Source organism: Lepidochelys kempii, chromosome 3, assembly GCF_965140265.1.
Source record: "Lepidochelys kempii isolate rLepKem1 chromosome 3, rLepKem1.hap2, whole genome shotgun sequence".
NCBI lineage: Eukaryota > Metazoa > Chordata > Testudines > Cheloniidae > Lepidochelys > Lepidochelys kempii.
In genome coordinates, this window is record NC_133258.1 from 135787973 (window position 1) to 135810267 (window position 22295).

General features: G+C 38.3%; 1 protein-coding gene across 17 annotated transcripts in view; it reads left to right on the forward strand.

Moving 5' to 3' along the window:
• The window catches only part of RYR2 (ryanodine receptor 2), a 709125-nt gene that overhangs the window by 405773 nt on the left and 281057 nt on the right, over positions 1-22295 (forward strand). For 12 of the 17 annotated variants that reach the window (XM_073338185.1, XM_073338183.1, XM_073338188.1 and 9 more), the window contains 4 exons: positions 1495-1654; positions 4717-4812; positions 12831-12978; positions 20544-20752. In XM_073338185.1, the coding sequence (XP_073194286.1) occupies positions 1495-1654; positions 4717-4812; positions 12831-12978; positions 20544-20752 (613 nt within the window). The remainder of the gene's footprint in view (positions 1-1494; positions 1655-4716; positions 4813-12830; positions 12979-20543; positions 20753-22295) is intronic. The other 5 variants (XM_073338193.1, XM_073338199.1, XM_073338200.1 and 2 more) reach the window with 1 other exon arrangement.

The window sequence follows — 22295 nt, forward strand, 5'->3', positions numbered from 1 at the left end:
TTAAGAAAGACATAAATGAGTGAACATAGCTCATCTTGTGAAGATAACAGTTTACAGGGAGAGGCCCGCCATTCAATTCTCCCTATAGATAGTGTCTCTGGTACAAACAAGATAAAAGACACAGGACTAAAAGTTAGGAGTTCTGGATTCTATTACCACGTCTACAATAAACTTATTTTTGACACTGATCAAGTAGTAGGGACAAATAATTTCTTGTACCTTTTTTCTTTTACTGAAAATACATGTGATTTCACCTCTAATTCCTCCTCCCCCCCCACTTCTTGGCAATAGGTCTTCATAGTTTGATTAAATTAATTATTTGGGTTTTTTTTAGCATTCATAATTTTCTGCATCATTTGTAGTCTCTGTAAGGTGGACACTTCAGTCCAGTGAAATAGTCTATTCAACAGTTTGATGATCTCCTCCTAGCAATGGTCAGTGAAATCACAACTAATACAACCAATACAATTTCTGTCACCTCTTCAGCCCTGTAGCCAGATTGACCAGTGTCAAGGAAATGTCAAGAAACTTTTATATTTGCCTGTCATAGGCTTTCGATGACCTTCCCTAAAAATGATAGACTGTTAGCCAGATTGTGAACATCATGAGTTGGTTTCTTGAGCATGGGCCTCACAATACTACTTTGAATGCTATTGGAATCCTGCCCCCACATAGGGAAACATTGACAGAGTGGGAAATGCACACAAATAATGCTAATGGGGAAACAATAAAATGATAACATGGAACTCTTCAAGGTTCATTACATTCCCCGTTTTCAGCGCTCTACTTGCAGTGCTTCCTATTCAAGTCATAGGAAGTTGAGTGCTGGAGGGATAGTCTAGTGGCTAAGGTATTACACTGGGCCAGGAGAGTCCGGAGTTCAGTTACATGCTTAGCTATAGACTTCCTGTGTGTCTTTGGGGAAGCCACTTAATCTGTACAGTGCCTCAGTTCTTCATCTGTAAAACAAGGATATCCTTCCTTACCTCCCAGGATGAAGATATCTATTCATGATTGTGAGGTGCTTAGATACTGTGATCGGGCGTGGGGGTGGTGCATATAGTAGATTCATAGATACTAAGGTCAGAAGGGACCATTATGATCATCTAGTCAACCTCCATAGATATCAGCTTTAATCTCTGCATTGCTTTAAGCATGTGAAGAAATGCCAGAATAAGTATATTAAAGCTTTTTTGGACTTCGGTAATTCTGAGTCACTTACACATCCAATAACACATGTTACTGCCTAATGAAATGGACTTCTTCAGTCACTCTAGATATCGTTAAATAGAAACCAAAGCTAAATTTCTGTGCATTATTTCCATGCATTATTCTTATAACCTAGATCTTATCTGGATTATTAATATTTGTATTTCTGTGGTTTTATCAGTGGATGCAGTAGTTTTCCTATGTAATATCTGTTAGTGTTTTCTCAGTGAAATATGTGATTTTTTTTTTTAAATCACGAATTGCAAATTCTACATTGTTTGACAGTTACCAGTTATCAAGTGGATACAAGCCTGCTCCTATGGATCTGAGCTTTATCAAGTTGACCCCCTCTCAAGAAGCCATGGTGGATAAACTAGCAGAGAATGCTCATAATGTGTGGGCAAGGGACCGTATCAGGCAGGGTTGGACATATGGTATCCAGCAGGTAAGAGCAAACTTGGACACTTGAAAGTTCAGCCACATATTGAGGTATTGTACAATTGAATTTGGGATATGAGGTTAGAGGAAACCACTGACAGAATGTTAGCCTCTCAGTCAAGAGGGCAAACTATTGGCATCTGGGTTTCTGTTGTTAATAAGTATATTATAGCTAAGCTTGCCAGCAATAAATGATTTACTCTCTACACATAGAGTACTCTCTATGAAAGCCATAATGAAATGTGTGGTGTGTCTTTGCATTCTCTGGACAGCTACCTTGGGGGAAGGGATATGGCATTTCTTTGTGTGTTGTCTAAAGCATACAGATTAAGTCTTGGGCTCCCCTCTGCCTCTGAAATGCTGTCCTCTGAGCCCTTAAGGAAGTGTAGGCAATGATTTACAGTAGGAAAATAATTTACATACCCTCATCCGGGAGACTACATTTTTCTCTTTGTCCACTGAACAGCTAAAGCCCCCAAGTAGCAACAGTGTAAACTTCTACTAATTACCCTACAATATGCATCATATCTGGTCTAGCAGACCACCGTTAAGGGTGGGAGGGTAATTCAGTCTCCATGGCCCATCCAAATTTTTGCTCCTTCATTGAGGCTAGCAACCTGGGTTTCAAGTGCCAGTTCTGGTGCTGAGTTTTTTTCTATGTGTCAGGAGTGAGTAAAAATAAAGCATGGCGGATTGTTAGCAGCAAAACTCAAGATCTCTAGTTGTTCTAGACAAAGATAAATAAATATAAAAATCCCATAGATGTACAATGTAATCTATTGCGGTAACTATTAACGGTTAACCACTGTATCAGTTTTCTATTGTGGACCACATCCACCAACCCTGTAGTGATTATTTGTGAATTCAAACTAGGACAGGTATCTTCACTTTTGCCAAAGAATGTACAGTAGCATTTCACAGTGAAACTATAGAAAAATCCACCCTCTGGGAAAAAGTTTGAGTTTTCATGGATTTGTGCTGGGGGGTAAAAAGACATTCTGAAAAGAAAAACAGCATTTTGCAGGAACCACAACTGTTTTCTGCCTGCAAAATCTGCATTTTGGTTTTGTTAAGAATTCAAGTTATACAGTGCAGTTCGGTACATCTTGAATTTTGTTTGACATGCAAGAACAAAACTAATTCTGTGTGCAATGCTTTCCTGTCAGTAAACAACCTGCTGTTTTTACAGTTTTATTTAAGTGAATCACTTAATTTTATTCATCACATTTGACAGACTGTTTATGTTGAAGAAATATGCCACATATCATTTCCAGCACCCTCAATTAGTGTATCTTCATTTTGGGGCTTTGCAAGTCATTGTATAAACCTATCTTCCATATTTGGGTCTAAGCAGCTTGCAAACTAACAACAAATATATTTGTTTACATTTGGATGTTTTTAATATGGGCTCTGATATCCTTTGTGTAGACATTCAGAGCCATCTTCAGCATTGGTGAAATTCCATCATGTACTTTACATTCACAGATGCAGTGTTAATGCAGACATTTTCAAGTGCCTTTATGTTTCCGATAGAGAGTTGGTCTAATAGACTCTTAGAGAAATAGTTCCCTACATTGCCATATAGGAGAAGTGGACACATGTATTTTCTATCCACAATTTCACATGTTGATTTTGTGAAGGCAGTGCATTCATTGCCTGGAATGAAGGAATGCTTCCTAATGCTCAACTGCAACATCACTGGCAAATTAAAGAATGCTATCAGTGATTTCCAGGTTGCAACCCATAATTTCATCTACTTTCAGAAGCCAAATGGTTGCAGTTCGTGGCCTTGAATTGAGAGGATTTAAAGTCCGTGAAAAATGGGGGTATTCTTATAGCTTTGGTAGAATCACTGGAAGCTTTGCTTTGCCTAAAATCAAATCTAGTAATGCATATACAATGGACCAGTTAATAACAAGTTAAGAACACAGTAGATCAAAAATGTGTGTTTATATTTGCTAATTAACACAGTGGTTTAAACTGTAATGTATTAGCAAAATATAGACAATCCAAGGTAAATTCGGTGTAAAGGTTGAGGTTCCTTAGGTCCTGAGAGCAATTTAGCTTACTTTGTACATCTGAATTTCTGTAGAATGACTAATTTTGCCAACTTTATTACAATAAACTTTGCCACCAAATTATATACTCTTTGAATTACTGAGATACTTAGTGATAAAGGAAGTAAGTGAGACCAGCTAAGAATTTCTTAAATGTTATCAGGTTGGGTTGGAGAGGAGAGGAAAGAGGCAGAGCAGGAATGGGTGGTAGATACAGTTTCTCTGCATTATTCAGATTATTCATATGTACAGGGTCTCTGTGTGTTTCTTTTTGTGTGCCTGTGTGTAGATATGGAAGGCTCCACTTTGTAAAGAATAGATGTGGTATGGCACTTATTCCTCATAAGTAGAACTGACTGGAGGATGACAATTTCATTTAGCAGCAACTTTTGACATTTCAAAAATCGTTTTTGTTCCAGATTGGAACAAAAACAAAACCTTCTCATTTCGTTCTGTCATACACATAACATAGCTGCTAATGCATATCTGTGCTAATATGTGCTTCTGCTTAGCTTCCACACTGGGTTATACCATGGGCTACATTTTGTCATCTCGTCATGTTACTGTGACATGTTACAGTACTGCATAAGGTAATGTGATGGTTTGCTATACAGTATTATACATAGTGAGATCAAATAGTTCTGTGAAATAGTCTGCTGGGGAAGGAAACTCATTGCTTGGTGAGATTTGAAAGTTGATTGAACCAATCATTAGAAAATATATCATAGTGAACAATTGTGCTGGGTGATGGACTAAATTATATAGTAGGTCTTTTCTATATCTAATTTCTAAAATTCTGTGATTCTAAAACTGCTACAAATTAAAGGGATACTGTCAAGTAGTTTACGTTCCAAATATAACCTATTTTTATTATTATAATGTGGAGGGGAAATGCCCTCCAGATTCTACATATCGTCTCCTCACTCCACCACTGCTTACAAGGACATTTTTAACAAATGATAGCTGCTGTTTATGCATGACTGTACCCAGTATTTTTGTTGTGCTGCTGCAGAGCCAACCAGCCAGCCAGCAGAGGGAGCACAAGTTAAATAATAAATCCTGTTCCCAGAACTATGCTGACATCAATGCTGACACTGATCACAAACAAGTAAGTACTGTAAATAAGTCAGAGCCACATTAGCTTGTGCTTCATAAATAAGGCAGGAGGCACAAACAAGTGTTTATGAAATGAAAAAGGACACAACAAGTAGGAAAAATATAATTTTGTTATCTTATGGAAGGGTAGTGAATATCAATGGTACGTGAAAAACAAATGTGTGTGTATATATATATAGATATAAATAAAATAGGAAAATACTTGACAGTGTCCCTTTAAGGAAGAACATGTTTGCTCTCAGACGGATCATTTTCTCTGAACTGAGGGAGATGAATGTGACCTGAATAGGTAAGGCAAACGGGACGAAATATATCTCTGGTAAACTCAGTAATTAGGATTGTACTATGGGTCATTTTATCCTTATCTGTCGATGGTGTTTGGCCTAGGATATGTCATAATTCATTGTCCCAAATGTCTTTAAGTACTTCACCATCTCTCTAACTTCAAACCATATTTGTGATCAAACTGATTAAAAATAAGTTTTCAGCTTGGAAGGGGGCATTTATGTCTAAATCCTGCTGAAAAAATGGGGTTTACATTATTGCAAACTCTTGTACTTTTGTCCCTAATCTTGCAATATTTGGTGCTTTTCATAACTCTGGAGTCAGATGAATATTGAAGATCTTCAATTTTCATTTAAAAAAAAAGAGTAGGTTTCTAGCCCTCGTTGCAGAGATTAGATGGAAAACATGTATCCTAATGGTTTAAAGATCAGAGAGCAAAAGAACTCAAAATACATTATTTTTAAAATCTCATGATAATTAAGCCAGTCTGATGGTGTGTTGGGGACTGACTCATGATTATCAAACGCTTGGGGTTTGTAATATTGGGTTCTCTCTGCTGGAGTTGGAGGGTGGGAGACAGAATCCATCCTGCAAAGCCCTGAGCTATGCTTGAAGGGTATATCTACACTGCAATTAGACACTTGGGCTTGCAGGGCTCGGTCTCAGACTCAGGGGCTGTTTAACTGCAGTGTAGATGTTTCAACTCAGGCTGCAGCCCAAGCCCTAGAACCCTCCCCCCTCATAGGATCCTAGAGCTCAGGCTCCAGCCCAAGCCAGAACATTTGTACCACAATTAAACAGACCCCTACCCTGAGCCCTGTGAGCCTGAGTCAGCTGGCACAGGCCAACCAGGGGCTTTTAATTGCAGTGTAAACATACTCTAGGTCAACTATAACAGTCTCCACAGTTGTTACTCTCTCCCGCTTCATGCTCCACATAGTTTAGCCACATACTTATGGGTATACTTGCTATAGCCTGACCCTTCTCCAGTCCACCAGACCTCTAAGACCTCTCTCTGCACTGGCACAAATGGATGTTCATGATGTAGAGCTGTGTAGCGTGGTTGGGGCTGCTGATAGCTCCTGCGTTGGCTCTTTGTAGCTTGACACCCTTGTGGAGCAGTACTACACTAGTTCTGCTCCCTTTTTGGACCTCTGGGCCTACCAGTGGGGCAGGGGGAGTGTAAGCAGCCTATTTGCCTCTTTAAAGAGCAAGAGGCCTGGGGCTCACCAGCCCTGTTCACTCAGTCCCACCTGTGCCATAATTAGCTGCCTACCAGCCTAAGGGGACTGGATTATTTGGGGTCAGATGACAGCCTGAAACATCTGGGCCTCATGAAGGGGCTGAGAAAACTCAGCTCAATTTGAAGAAGGAACCATAGGGAGTAGGGTCTGGAAGCACTCCAGTGAAGTAGTCTGGGAGTCAGTGCTCTATCTTAGAGCCAGAGACAACTCAAAGGTAACCTAGAAGGAACTGGGAACTGACCCCAGAGGGTGGGCTGAAGGGGAGCCCAAGCAGGGCAGAAGAACCTTTTATTTCTTTGGGATTTTTATTTGGACTTTTGTTACCCATGTATGGGATTAAACTCAGAGTGACCCTGCCAGAAGGCTTAAGCCATGGGAATTCCAGAGAAAGAGAAAACTCTGGTGAGGGGAAACTGAGGCAGGGAACATCTGCAGCCCCATGCGTGGCAACTGGGTGGGGGGAAGGGCTACAGGGCAGGCATGCCTATGACAAGTAGGAAATAGGCCATATTGATGTTATGATTAGAGACACTGGGTTCAGCTATATACACTATGTTGTACATGCAGCTTTTTTTTTTTTAAGTGTGACCTCAAAGACAGTAGAAATGGTACATTACTTCATCTAATAACTTTGCAGCAAGGCATCCTTTTCATTCTTCAGTCTGGTTATGTTCTGTTGCAGAAGGACCCAGACATTGAAGCCACTACTTCACAAAAATGAGAGTGCTAGAAAACCGTTATTAAAAAGCAGTTTTCATGAAATAAATTCTTGTTACCTTATGTAGACAGGATGTTTTTTTTTAAAGTTGTTATGAAGCATAGGTTACCATGTCCCTGTGTATTGTAGGAAAAATTACCCATGGTAGACAACAGGTGTCACTGTGGGTTCGCATGAAGACAGGGTCAAACAATTTTCAGTCACATATATAAAATATTCTAAACCATTGTTTGATCTGGAGTTGGCCAACCCTGTGCTGGTCTGACCAAACTTCCCTCCTGTTGAGACGAGAAGGGGGAAGTGATCAGAACGCATGGGTGAATGAAACATAGACACGGGGAAGGAAAAAACCTCCAACTCAAAATTTTTCACTAACTTTTCTTTCAAACGTGAAAATTGATTTTGCTGTATTAAAGTATACAGAGGTCTGTCTTTTAAAAATTATTGGCATTACATGACTATTTTACATTTTCATTATTTATCCTGCCATTATTTATACTGCTGTATATCAACCCCGAAGACTGCTAAACAGCAATGTGTCCTGTTTGTGGCACAGGGCATTGAAAAGGCAGAAAAGCTAATCCGTTCCTTGGAATAGGAATATCCAGTCCTCCTGCCCTTGCGGTGTTCAGATATCTTGGCGATGAGGGGAGGGACTGGTACCGAGACACACACAATTCTAGTGCTGTGACACCACAAGAGGAACAGAGCCAGTCACTGGCTTCTACCGGGGGAAAAATGATGCAGCTGATACTTCACATATCTTTTAAAAATACAAACACATTCACACCCCTTTTCTGCTGTTTTGTTAGATCAGTAAGATGTTCTGTAAGGGCCAAATTCTGTCATAAGATTACGATATAAAACAGTAGATTCATGTTAGTAAGAGAAGAAAAAGTGGGAACTCTCAGAAGTGGAATGAATTGTCCAGATAGCATCGTAAAAAGACAGATCTTTTGCCATATCTTGGAAGTGTAAAGTGGTATTTGAAGGTCAAACATGACAACGGTGGGCAATATATATAGGAATTATGTGGATAAACAAATTTCAGAACCAAGACACCATAGTAATTATGATGACACCATACATTTTGGGCAAACTAGAATATTTCTCAAAAAGAAAAGGAGTACTTGTGGCACCTTAGAGACTAACCAATTTATCTGAGCCTAAGCTTTCGTGAGCTACAGCTCACTTCATCGGATGCATACCGTGGAAACTGCAGAAGACATAGTGGAGTGTAGGACACATGTATTACTCTGAACCAGAAAGCTTATTTGTATTGTGCAAATAAACTACTCAGTTTTCATTCCATGTGCTGTGCACAGGCCTAAGGTGCCATGGTTGCGATAGAACTGCAGACAATCATGCCAATGGTGATTAGCATAGAAACTGCGCAGACACCATTTGTGCCACAGGCAGGACACCTGGGAGAAGCTCTTGTATAATCATGTCACAGTAATTGAGTGCAGGTTCAAGGTACTATTCTGTGTGAACCCCTGGGGTAAATTTGTAACTGGGTTATATACCTTCTGAGGAACTGTGTGTCTTTGGATCATATGTGGAGAAATGTATTTCCTGAGTGGGATCATTTATTCCAGTACTTCTCTTCTATAGGACTAATATTGCCTGCTAAAGGACTATTAGTGGGGATGTTACTCAAGATATCTGGGAGCAGGATCCTATTTATGCAATACCTGAATTCAATCATACCACATTTTGCCATTGTCTCCTGCAAGTCCCATGCCACAATTTACAAATACTAGTGATGAGTAAGGGGAGAGGCTTAATAGGTGGACTGCTATAGCAGCTATCCTACTGCTTACACTTGCAGTTAGTCAAAATCATTGGCTTTCCTTCTTGTGTTCTTCAACAGGGATGAGGTTATTGAAAGAGCAGGGTCTTCAGTAGGGAGCTAAACTCAAGATTCATAGATTCCAAGGCTAGAAAGGACCACTGTGATCATCTCCTGAGTAATACAGGCCATAGAACTTCCCCAAATAATTCCCAAGGAATATCTTAAAAAAAAATCCTATCTTGATTTAAAAATGGTCAGTTATGGAGAATCCACCATGACCATTGGTAAATTGTTCCAATGGTGAAAAATGTTTAAAATGTGTGTTATTTCCAGTCTGAATTTGTTTAGCTTCAGCTTCCAGTTATTGGATCGTATTATACCTTTCTCTGACATAATGAAGAGCCCAATATTAAATATTTCTTCCACGTATAGGTACCTACAGACTGTAATCAAGTCACCCATTAACCTTCTCTTTTTTAAGCTAAACAGATTGAGCTCCTTGAGTCTATCACTATAAGGAATAGTTTTTAATCATTCTCATGGCTCTTCTCTGAACCCTTTCCAATTTACCAACATCTTTCTTGAATTGTGGGTATCAGAACTGGAAACAATATTCCAATTGCAATTGCACCAGTGCCAAATAGAGAGGTATTACATAGAACTTTATTGGAATAGCTCCTTTGATATTGAATAGAATCCACTTTCAAGAGAATTTTTCTTAAATTCAGTGATAGAAGGTGACTACTAATCATTTTTTGATCCATTTGTTGTCAGCATCCATGGCTATGAGAACGAAATAATTAGGTCCCCTCTAATAGATATATATAAATGGAATAGATATATATAAATACCTGATGTTCTAAATCACTTAACTTGTGACCATGTCAGTTGCTTATCCATGTCTTTCCGATATTCCTCCTATTACATGCTTTCTGTGGTTGTGCCTTTTATTTCCTCTTCTTTGAGAAGCGCTGTAATGTGTGTCTAGTTGTCTGTCTTCTCCTTAAACCACTTAGCTGATGACCTGCACTTCTGTTGAACTCCACAGCAGTGTCCGAGTACAACAGTGCATAGGTTCATTAAATCTAATTGCATACCATACTCGTAAGTTGTTCCATTGAAAGCTGCATTATTGCATGTCATTACAGAAGAGGTTTAGTAGGGGATTATATAGGAAAATAGCACTTTGTTGTTGATTTACCTCTAAAGTGCACAACTCTGACTTTGAGATTCCTTTTGGATCTTTTAAATAGTTGCTTTCCTTACAGCTGCTTGTGCGAACTGGCTGTTTAACACTGTTATTCTGTGCTGCTATGGACAATGTTCTACAGATGCTTCTGCAGCCTCACTCCTTCACATACTATCTTTTATGTGGCATTTCTCATACAAGTCTCTCTATATATGATGTGGCCCTCACTAAATCACTTATCCATTCTGTGTGCCTGCCACATACCTATAGCATGCATGTATGCACATATACACCTTACTATCGCTTTCTACTGTGAAGGGTTGATAGGCCTGATCCTTTTGTTTCTAATAGTAGTTTTAACAGCCTTTTAGATGGCCCACATTGTTCTTATTTGTATGCATTTCTTTGGGCCATCCCTTCTACCTATTTCCTGGTAGCTGTCGCTGGTATGGAGCATTGTTTGCCTGATACGAGCCTTTAGAACCTGCATTTCCACTATATATGCTCAAACATGTTAATTCATGTCCTCCTATATCTCTCTGTTCCATTCCCAGCATATATTTGCAGGTACTTTTCTAGTCCCCATGCTTTTTTCCTTAAGCAATCCAGAATTCAGGTGTAAATTACTAATGTTGTGTTTGATAGAATGATAGCTTCCAAAGCTGAAAAAACTAACTATATGTAAAAGTTAACAAATGTTATTTAACTCAAACCATTTGTAGTAGTGTTGACAAGATATTTAAGGGTTTCCCTGAAGAAAACCTACTTGTCATTTAAATTATTTAAAAAGTAAGTAATTACTAGAAAACCTCTGCACGTAATGCAGTCCTCCAATGGAGAATCAGACTTTCAAATCTGGAAGATTCTAGAAAAAAAATTCACAGGTTAGACCAAATTTTCCCTTCTCTGTCCCAGCAATCTTTATATTATAAAGCAGTAACTTGTCCTTAGGAGAGTAAGAAGGATTGAATTTATATATAAATTGAAAATGAACGTAAAGGTTTTGGAGGTGCCATGTTCTGCAACACTCATCTACCAAATGATGTGTCTACAGAAGAGTAGAGGTCACCCTCAAAATGGTTTGAGAATGTGTGGCTAGAGAGCCACAAAAGGGCTCTTTATAGTTCGTAATAAAAAACATGATCTCTACACCAACAGTGTCACTGCTCCTCCAAATGAGTGACCTGTAACATTCTTGGGGAGAGCAGCACCTCACCTTTTGTGTGTCTGCTACATATTCTGTTATCCCCTTGGTGGCCCATTTAACATCCAGGTTATATAATTTTTATGCTGTGGCTTGTCCTAGAAAGAAAATCCACAGGAAAGATCAAATTTCCCTTTTGCATTGGGAACGAATTGAGCCTTTCGACATGCAAAAAACACATTTTAGTACACTTTAAGTATCTAGTTACCAGGGTGCTACTAAATCAGATCGCTAGATATGTCATAGCTAATGAAGGAAAACAGCCACAAGTATTTGTACTACCAAAACGTATCTGCTGTTTGAGGATGCAGAAATGTGTGTGTGTGTGTGTTCAGGAACAAAGCTGAAAAATTCTGAATCAGAACCATAATAGAATAAAATACTAAGACAATATTTTGTGATATTTTCATTTTCACAATTGTTGGTATCTCCCATTAGTAGAAAGTTCCCAATATCTTTGCTTTTTGTTCCTATACAATAGTCAACTTATTATGGCAGATTTAACCTCTATTTTTTTTTAAAAATTAATATCTACACAATTAGTAAGGATATGGAGAGATCTATTGCACTGCTTCTGCCACTGCCAATAGACTCTCAAGTGCAAAAGTGAAAACATAGAAAGGCAAATTATAATACTCACTAGAATTGTCATAATGTATACTAAATAGACTATATAATCAACATTTGCAATTGAAATGACCTTTGCAAAGGAAAAAAAATAACTTTATGTTAAAAACAAACTTTAACTCACTTAATAGCTTCATTCCGCTGGGAGCAGAGAGCTGTGTTTGTTTATCTTATGTTATGCTAAAAAAATTCCACACTAGAGCATCACACTGAGGGAAGGGCATTTACACTTGGATTCTTACTAGAACTGTAAAATCCAATACTTTCTTTGGAAAAATATATGCCTTGAGTATTTCACATTAGAAGCAGCCGTTGTTTTACATTTTGGTGTTGTGGCAGTTTTGTTCTTCTACATAAAGATAAGAATCTTGAGACTGATGATCCTGCTTCCATTCAAATGAATGGCAAACCAGCCATTCACTTTGGGTAGTGTAACATTGGTGCTATTATTTATCAAGTATTTATATCATGTTGGCTCTTAGGAGTTCCAGTCATGGACTAGGACACCATTGTGCTAGTTGCTGTACAAATAGAAGAAAAACATGATCCCCATTCCAAAGAGAGTGCAAAATCTTAGATAGTAAACAATTCATTTCTGTTCTTGATTTTCACACTTAGTGTTGCATGAACATATTTCCATTAAATTATTTGGTGGAAAATGAAAGAAAATTTACGCCATGCCATTAAATATCAATATTTGGGAATAACTTGCTTCTTTTGAATTCAGTGTCCGTGTAGATTTCAAGAACTTCAGTTTCCTCTGCAAGATGCTTGTTGTATGTGTGGTGTTATGCAAGTCTTCATTTCACTTTGTGCAAATCATATTTTTTAAACTGAAGCTACTGTACATTTTATCTGTCCTTACAATTTTATTTGTAAGAAAAATGTTTCATTTTAGCTTGGTCTCTCTGAAACTGCAATGATTTTTAATAACTTATCCTTATGTAGGATGTGAAGAATCGAAGAAACCCCCGCCTTGTCCCATATGCCCTTCTGGATGATCGTACCAAGAAGTCAAACAAAGATAGCCTCCGGGAGGCCGTCCGCACCCTTCTTGGCTATGGTTACAACCTGGAGGCTCCTGATCAAGATCACGGTATTTAATTTAATTTTTTTACTCTCAAGAATCCATGTAATGTTACAGTAGGTATTGGTAATGACGGAGGCATATCTATTTGTTGTTAAGTTTATTATGTTTTTTTTTAGCCCTATTGAACTGTTTCGTGAGGCATTGCAGGGCTGCTGAGGATGACCAAATCCACTAGCTTCAAGCTGTGCCCATCTCTCATTGATGAACAAGCACAATGTCTATTCCAAATCAGGAAAGTGTTCCACGTTCAAGTCACTTGCTAGCAGCACATCTATTGCCAAGGAAAATTGCCTTAAGCTTCATTTCTTAGAGGTGGCATGAGTTATTGTCTTCCAGCTCTGGTCTGCCTGATGACCCTGCATTCAGTCCGTGTCTTGTTTTCCTGAGATGGGAATGGGTACCCAGAAAGGCTCTGTCCCTAAAAACACCTCAGCATGTAGGGACTCCGCTAAGTCTTCCCAGGCCATTGGGTTATGCTAATCAATCTTCTGAGTCCTTCAGCCTTATGGTAGTGTTCCACAAGAACTGGTGTCTGAATCAAGCATTGCCTCAACCTCTACATCAAGCTTTCACAACAGAGCCATTGAAGAACTGAGTAAAAGAACTCCGTGTAAACTGAGTAAGGACCTCAGAATTTGGTGAATTTGCTTGGTTGTAGTCAGATTCAGAACCAATTTACACATACTGTATGTAAGAAATTTAATAATGTAATTCCCAATACTGCAAAGGATCCTTTAGTGTGGACCTGAATGAATGTGACTGTAGACAACTTTGTTTTATTCTTACACATCAGTTTAACTTAGTTTGTGTGAAATCATTGGCTCTGAAATACTTTTCTCTAAAAGCTGAGGATTTGTTTACTTTCTTAGTGTATGGGCATAACTTTTCTTAAGGCTGCAGTACTGGATGTTACGCATGCGTGTTCAAGAAAGAATGAACCTTTATATTCTTTCAACTACTTTTAAGCAAGTAGCAAGCGAGCTGTTGTCCAGTGTTTCATCCTGGTTTAATGTCCAGTGCAAGAACTAATCTCAAAGACAAGAAAATAGGTGACAAATTCTTGTAAACTGTGACTCTAGTGACACCATTTTTATAATAGTTTTTAGATGATTGCTCTAATAGTAGGGAGCCGTTAGAAAGGACTTCTGATCAATTTGTGAGTGCCCTTATTTGAAAGATGGTCACTTTCCCAGTCAGTTTAAATTTACAGATAATGAACAGACTGTGCAGTGTTGCTCATGAGTATTCTAATCACAGAACATCTAGAGTGTGGAAGATACTTCCTGCATCATTTCCTTAGTTGGCATTTGATACCTACTGGAGATAACCTGCCACTCAGAGGAGATGTTATTTTATCATTGCTTCTTAAAAGAAATCAGCTGTATAAAGAAATAAAATAGATAATGGCTGCAGGGAAAAAACATTATGGGAAAAAATCAGAAATTATAAACTGGATATACGCAGAGAAAATATGTTTTAGGGCAGCTTTCATAATTATGTATTATAAAGCTTGCTCTAGGATACATGGCTTTGGAAATAAACTGACAGGTTTGAGTATGCATGTTGGTGCTTGGGTGTTCTCTTCTGTGTGCTTCGGTGATAGTTAAGAAGATGTCCCTAACTTCATCAGAACATAAGTACATAATGAAATCATTAAGGCAATATGCCCGTACCACTTTGAGATTACCCCTAAATGGCTGGCGTCTGAAATGTGCTGTTAGTCCATTTTAGACAGCAAACTAAGGACTGAGAGTTGCTGTGTGTACCGTACAGCACTGTCCCACTAGCCATGCTCATTAAATAACAGATGGTAAATTCAACAGAATGGCTCTCACTACACTTAAACATTTAAGTCTGCATATGTTTTAATTAATGATACTCTCAGCTATCCGGTAGATTGCATCAGGGCCCAAAGCTAATTATTTTTCAAGATGTGTGGCCTGTGTTTCTATGGTAGAATTGTAGAATGAAACTCATAAGTCTCAGTTATTAACTTCTCAATAATATTAAAAAGAGTTTTCTGTGTTTACAATAATCCTGAAGGAAAGAATAATGAAAAGAAAGCATTATTTAAACCCAATTTATAAGATTTAAATATTCAGAACCCTATTTTAGGTGCTGATTTAAATAGGTGTATGCCAGAAATCTTGAGAGCAGAAATGGTAATGCCCAAGAAAAATTGCCTGATTACCTCCATTGTTCTCCTCTGAGAATTCAGAGAGAAACTGCTTTGAGGTTTCTCCTTGACTGGCATTGCAGAGGAAGCTTAACAGGGTGTCGTGATGGGAAAGTGGGTGAGTACATATGAGGCTACCAAGAAGAAAGAATGGTCATTACCCCCAGGAACACACACAAAATATTCCTATTCTTAGTAAGAATAAAATTTGCAAGAGGGTGGGGGTATAAAGCTAATGTGAGGAAGAGTATGGATGCGTATAAAAATTATTTTGCAATTAATATATGAGCCTGCTGGGATGGAGAAAATTATGCAAAATACCTTCATATTCACTAGGTTTTTCTAGGAATATGCTAAATGAAGTGAAATAAGGTAATTTTATATTGAATTCACTTTATCAATATCCTTCTATTTTATTTATTTAGAATACATTATGCTTGAGAGAACATGAACCAATGCTTGTGTATATCGATTGTCTAAATGCTGGATATTGCATCCTCTGTAGTGTAGTGTGGAGATTTATACTGCCACGGAGGACTCTTCTGTGGTGTATGTTGGGGTATGGAGTCCCCTTCTTGGGGTTTACTTTGCAATTGTTACACACACACACACTCACAGTTCACACGCACAAATACCACACTTCTGAGATGCTTTTAGCCCTAACGTTCATGAATAAGTGTCGCAGAAGTGGGTCCTGTTTTTTAGTTATTTTATTATGTTTGTACTAAATTGGATGTTTCTAGTTGCATACTACTTAGCTTTTATGCCAATGTATTACATGCTGAATTTAGTGCCTAGACTTAATAAAATTTGAATAATAATATTAAATAAATGCAAATAAAGAATAAACCTTCATTTTTCTAAGTAATATGTTCAAGGTATTTGAAAAGCTTGTGGCGGGGTATTTTTATTCTTTTTTAGAATATGACAATACTATGAATTGATAGAGTTAAACTGCTCTATTATATATATGTGTTACATAATATGATTGTTTTGCAGAATTGTTGCTTTCTCCGGTTTTCTTGTCTGACATAGGATGTTTTCCTTTGGAACATTGTGGGAAGCCCCTCTTCGTCATTCAAATTCTGTATTGTGTATTGTAAAAGGATTTAGAGATCTCTAGTGGTTTTCTGGTTTTTGGTTCATGATTTTTTTTTTAAGCCTTGGTTAACCAAATGGAGTATCTTCAGCTGTGTCCTTATTAATTGTTATTTGTTGCTTCCAGTAGCACCCCAAATGTTCTAGATGCTGTACAAACATCATAAGAAGATACAGAGCTATTTGGCATCTAAAAATACAGTGAATCAGACAAAGTGTAGGGGCAATGGGTGAAACATACAAGTTGTTGGGTGATGTTTAGTTGTTTTTTTTAATTAGATATATACACTATTCCCAACTTCTGTTCAACCTTGCTATTAGTAGTCAGCTAATTTCTTGTAGAGTTATGACACCGGGGGTTTTCAGGAGGCATTTGATGTTGCAAGGGCAGTGGGTATGTAGAGCAGCAAGGATAGAAAATGCAATTTATAAACAGCTGTGAGGAAGAAAGCTCGGGGCAGTTTTGCTGAGGCTGGCATCACTGGCAGGGTGGAGAAGAGGGGATGGAAGGCAGGAAAAGAGACAAGAACAGATAAGTACAGAGGAGACAGTTACATAGAATCTTCAAGGCTCGAACAAGAAGCTGGGACTTAAGGTAGTGGAGGGATTGGAGAGGTGAAATGGGGAGTGGGTTGTTGACATGGTCAAAGCAGCAGGCAAGAAAGGTGATTTTAGCAGCTATTTCTTGTACAGACTGAAGGGAAGCAGTGGAGCTAACAGGAAGATCAGAGATGAGAAGGATGTTACAGTAATCAAGATGAGCGAGTCCCTGAATAAGCGTTTTAGCTGTATGTAGAAGAATGAATTCTAGAAATCTTATGGAGAAAGAAGTAGCAGGATCCAGACATAGTCTGGATATGCAGGAGAAGGGAAACAGAAGAATCAAAGGATGAGCCCCAGGTTGTGGGCCTGACTGACTGACTGGTAAGATGATGACATTGTCTATAATGACAGAGAATATGGGAATTGGGAAGGCAATAAGGGGCCTTCTCCTTCTTCTTGTGCCTTGTAGTCCTTTACAGCTTTGTAAAATGTGATCATTGCCATTTACACCCACTTTGCACAAGGGTGACTGTGTTAAGTTTAAGTTGACAATGAGACATTTGGAAGGAAGTGTCAGAAACAGATAAAATGCAGGACTGAATGGGGGAAGATAAGTTAGGAATAGTGAGAGTTTGCAAGTAATCAGTTTAGAGGTGGTAGTTGAAGCTGTGTAAGAGGATGAAAGAGAGGTTGTAAAGTGAGAAAAGGAGGCAGCCAACATGAGAGCCCTTTGGGTACATCGTTTTGTGGGTTCTCCTCCTCTGTATCTCTTTCCATGGATCAGCCAGAGAGATAGGAAGAGGACAGGATAAGATGTCAAGAAGGTATGAGAAGTATCATAGAGATCAAGAAAGTTCTGGGTGAAGTAGAAACCTTGAGACATTTTCTAGAAGAGGGCATTAGAAAACTTTGTGAGCGCAGTTTCGTTGGAGTGAGGAGGACAGAAGCGAAGTTGGAGAGGATAAGGCAATGGTTGTAGGTTGCATGCTCAATAAGGTTAGAGCTGAGGGGAAGAAGGGAGTGGTGGCATAATGGGAGAGAGAGACAAAATCAATGGCTGGCTTTTTTTGTCTGTGGAGGAAACCATAATATACTTACATTCTGAGGAGATGGAGCCAGAGAAGAGTTGGCGGTTGAGGAGGAAGGAAGAGGAGTGCATGAAAGCAGGAGGCCAGGACAGGTATCGGCTCAGGAGAGTAGTGGAGTGGGTCAGAGGCTAGAGATAAAGTGTGAAACCTCAGTGTCAGTTGTAAGGGAAAAAGAGGAGAGAATAATAGATTTATTCATGCACTTCAAAGTGACACATGCACATTCTTTCGTTTTTAAAATCTAAATACATTTTATTTACTGACTTAGATTATTTTTTAAACCCATGCATTTCCCAACCACTCCACAGTTCTCTGGTGCATTAGGAACTGCAATAGTTCACTTATGCCATGTACCACTAATCTTTCTGTGGAGTTTACATCTGTTGTGATCAAGATACATGACACACTGTTTGCATAATAATGTCAGTGGTAAGAGTAAGATTAATGTGTCCGTCTACTGGAGATTTTTTAAATAGTGTTTCATGCTGAGCCCCTCTTGAGTGAATTGTTATGTAGCCATAGTAGTCTTGAAGGAAAAGTATGTTAAGGCAGAAAATGTGATACTTTTATCCTGTAACCTTTTAGCCTGTAAACTTGTGTGTTGTTCTTTACCTGTTGCAGTCAGGGCAACTGTTTAATAGGACACAATATCTATACAACAGTTTAGGATGGTGTCATGGTTCCTTCCCCACTCTGAACTCTAGGGTACAGATGTGGGGACCTGCATGAAAACCCCCTAAGCTTATTTTTACCAGCTTAGGTTAAAACTTCCCCAAGGTACAAACTAATTTACCTTTCGCTCTTGGACTTTTTATTGGACTTTACAAGCGTCTTAACAAATACATAACAGGGAAAGAGCCTGCTTGGAAACGTCTTTTCCCCCAAAATATCCCCCCAAACCCTACACCCCCTTTCCTGGGGAAGGCTTGATAAAAATCCTCACCAATTTGCATAGGTGAACACAGACCCAAACCCTTGGATCTTAAGAACAATGGAAAAGCAATCAGGTTCGTAAAAGAAGAATTTTAATTGAAGAAAAAGTAAATGAATCACCTCTGTAAAATCAGGGTGGTAAATACAGGGTATGCAGATTCAAAACATAGAGAATCCATCTAGGCAAAACCTCAAGTTACAAAAAGACACAAAAACAGGAATATACATTCCATTCAGCATGACTTATTTTATCAGCCATTTAAGCAAAACACAATCTAACGCATATCTAGCTAGATTACTTACTAAGTTCTAAGACTCCATTCCTTTCCTGTTCCTGGCAAAAGCCTCACACAGACAGAGAGAACCTTTGTTTCTCCCCTCCTCCAGCTTTGAAAGTATCTTGTCTCCTCATTGGTCATTTTGGTCAGGTGCCAGCGAGGTTATCCTAGCTTCTTAACCCTTTACAGGTGAAAGGGTTTTTTCCTCTGGCCAGCAGGGATTTTAAAGGTGTTTACCCTTCCCTTTATATATATGACAGATGGGAAGTGAATAAGGATAGTCTATTCAATTGAAAACGTATATGTTATTTCAGTGTTCAGCAATATTTTCTAAATACCTCTTTGGGTCTGATTTCAAGCATCATAAAAACATTGATTTTTCTTTTATCCTTGAACAGTTTACAGCCTTGAGCTCTGTGTATTCACAAAAGCTTGTCTCTCCCACCAATAGAAGTAGGTCTAATAAAAGATATGACCTCACCCACTTAACCTCAGATGAGTCAGTTTTATTATAATAAGAAATGCCAGTTATTTGTCCTACACTGTATTTTAAAGGGCATCTGTTTTTTCAAACCCTCTGCCCTTTCTCCTTGTGATATTTTTTCTAATGCAGAAATGTGGTCATCTGGTGCGTTAGAGACTCATGCAGATAAATGTATCCTTTCCTTCTGCCCACTCCTCCCACTGCAGAAAAAGGATGCTAAAATAACATGGTCCAAGTACCCTTAGCTATGCACATATAACTGTGGGTAGGACTCATTACAGTAAATAAATATTTGTACAGCAGTGTTACACTGAGAGATTTAAGAAGCTCTATCTAATTAACATATCAAATATCAGATTAAGTACCAACTAGGGAAGAAGATTTCTGATAGTAGAGGACTCTAATTTAGCAAGGAGTGTCGTAATAAGATCCAAAGACTGGGTGTTGAAGTTAGAAAAATTCAGACTGAAAATAAAGCACTTTTTTTTCACAGTGAGGTGTAATTACTCTTTGGAACAATTTATCTAGGGATGTAGTGTAAACTCCATCTCTTGAAGTCTTTAAATCGAGATGGGATGTCTTTCAAAAATATATGATCTATCTCAACCATACAATATGGGCTTGAAGTAGGAATATTGAGTAAAAATTCTGTAGTCTGTGTTATGAAGGAGGCCAGAGTAGATGTTCATAGTTAACCTTCTGGCCTTTAAAATCTGAGTCTCTGATATTTTCATGTGCATTACCAATCATTGGTACCACTAGGTCACTGGATTAACTGAGCTTTCAGGGCTTCAATTCTTGGCTATACAGCATCATGACTTATGGTAAATCATTGCTAAATCCCATTATCTACTTCCTAATATTTTTCTATAAGGTTGAGAGGTATGGATACTATACAGTAATCTCCGTTTATTTTCATTGCTTTCATTTTGTTATCAGATAAACATAAGGGCCCTTTTTTCCCCCTGCAGCTACAAGGTCAGACATGTGCACTGGGATAATGGAAAGGTTCCGGATATTCCGCACTGAGAAGACTTACGCAGTAAAGGCTGGAAAATGGTACTTTGAGTTTGAGGCTGTCACTGCAGGAGACATGAGAGTTGGCTGGACCAGGCCAGGCTGCCAGCCAGACCAGGAACTTGGCTCAGATGAGCAAGCTTTTGTCTTTGATGGCTTCAAGGTTTGTATAGTTTGTTTTGGTGGGATTGATTGTAAGTAGTGACAGTAAGTTGTTAACAAAAATCACTTATTTTTTCTTCCTATTCTAGTTGTTTCAGCTTAATGCCCTTCTGTGCCTTAGCTTTTGTTTCAGTGTTTGAAAATATTAAGAATCCTCTTTAGGGTCTGGGTGAAATGAAAGGTAAAATAATATTTTAGAATGTAGAACCGTATTACTTGGCAAAAATACAGTAAGAGCACTTGGCACTTCCATAGCTCTTTTCGTTTGAAAATCTCAAAATGCTGTACAAAATTGGGTGTGTATTTGAGGCACAGAGCACTTAAGTAACTTACCCTAAATCAAGTCATTGGGAGAGCTGAGATTAGAACCCATTTCTCCTGAATCCTAGTGCAGTGATCTCCCGATAGGAAATAGCTATAGGAAAGAGAATGTGATTTTCATTGTCAGCAGTAATTCCATTGGACTGAATTTGGTTAAGAATATAGGAATGTAAAAGTTATGAAAATGAAGACTAAATTTTAATGGAAATTTCTGATAGTATTTAGCACAAATTAAGTATGAGAAAGCAGGTAGTTCTAGCTCCAACTTCAGTATGAAAGAAACAATGAAAGACTGAAATCTAGTTGTATGGGTAATATGTAGATAAGCATAACATTTTTTTATGCCACTGGTTTTTGATCCTTCACAAGAGTCAAATGACTCATTAAAGTGTGGCAGTAAAACATCATTTTAGTGTGAAGGCATGTGAAATCTCTGCCATGATAACAGTTGCTATCTAGACTAGTGGTGACTCATGTCTTAGTACAAAAATGCATATTAACTGCATTTTGTGTCTGGAGTTGGAATACAGTTATGTTGTTGTTATAATACTTGACAGAAGTTAGCATTACTCTTCACAAACTCAATTTCAGAACTGCAGATTGTCAAGCAAGCCTACTTCAGCCCTATTTTATTGTTGTTACTGCATTTCTATTTGACAGTGTTGTATGATACAAATTGAGATGCCTTAACATTGAACTGAAAAGTCAGAATTTTTTAAATGACTGATCAAATTAAATAACCATTCACAGTGTCCTATCATTAGCAGAGGATGAGCACTGAATATATTTGAAAATGATAACAATAAAAAGCTGAGAATCAATTGTCCTGCTAAATCCTGAGTTGGGACCTTGATGTTTTCCTTGCAACTGTGTAAGATCACTAACACCTAAAGCAGCAGTGAGAATGCTACTCCCTGCCTTCTTTTAGATATAAACCATGTCATCAGTCAAGTTTTCCAAGCTAATACAATCTCAGGTAAAAACTCCTTCAGTCTATTTGTAAGCCAATATTGGGATTTTAGTAATACTTTTTGTTTTGCTAAGATTAATGAAATGGACATTATCCCCCTTCTTAGTTGTATTTCCTGCAAGAAGCACATTTTACCTTTGCTGTGTGTTCTATTCCAGTTCCCATCTGATTTCCAGGTGCTGTATAAGGTGTTGGTTTTGACTGATACATTTCTTAAGGACTTTAGCTGTGACTATCTTTTAAGAATGGCTCT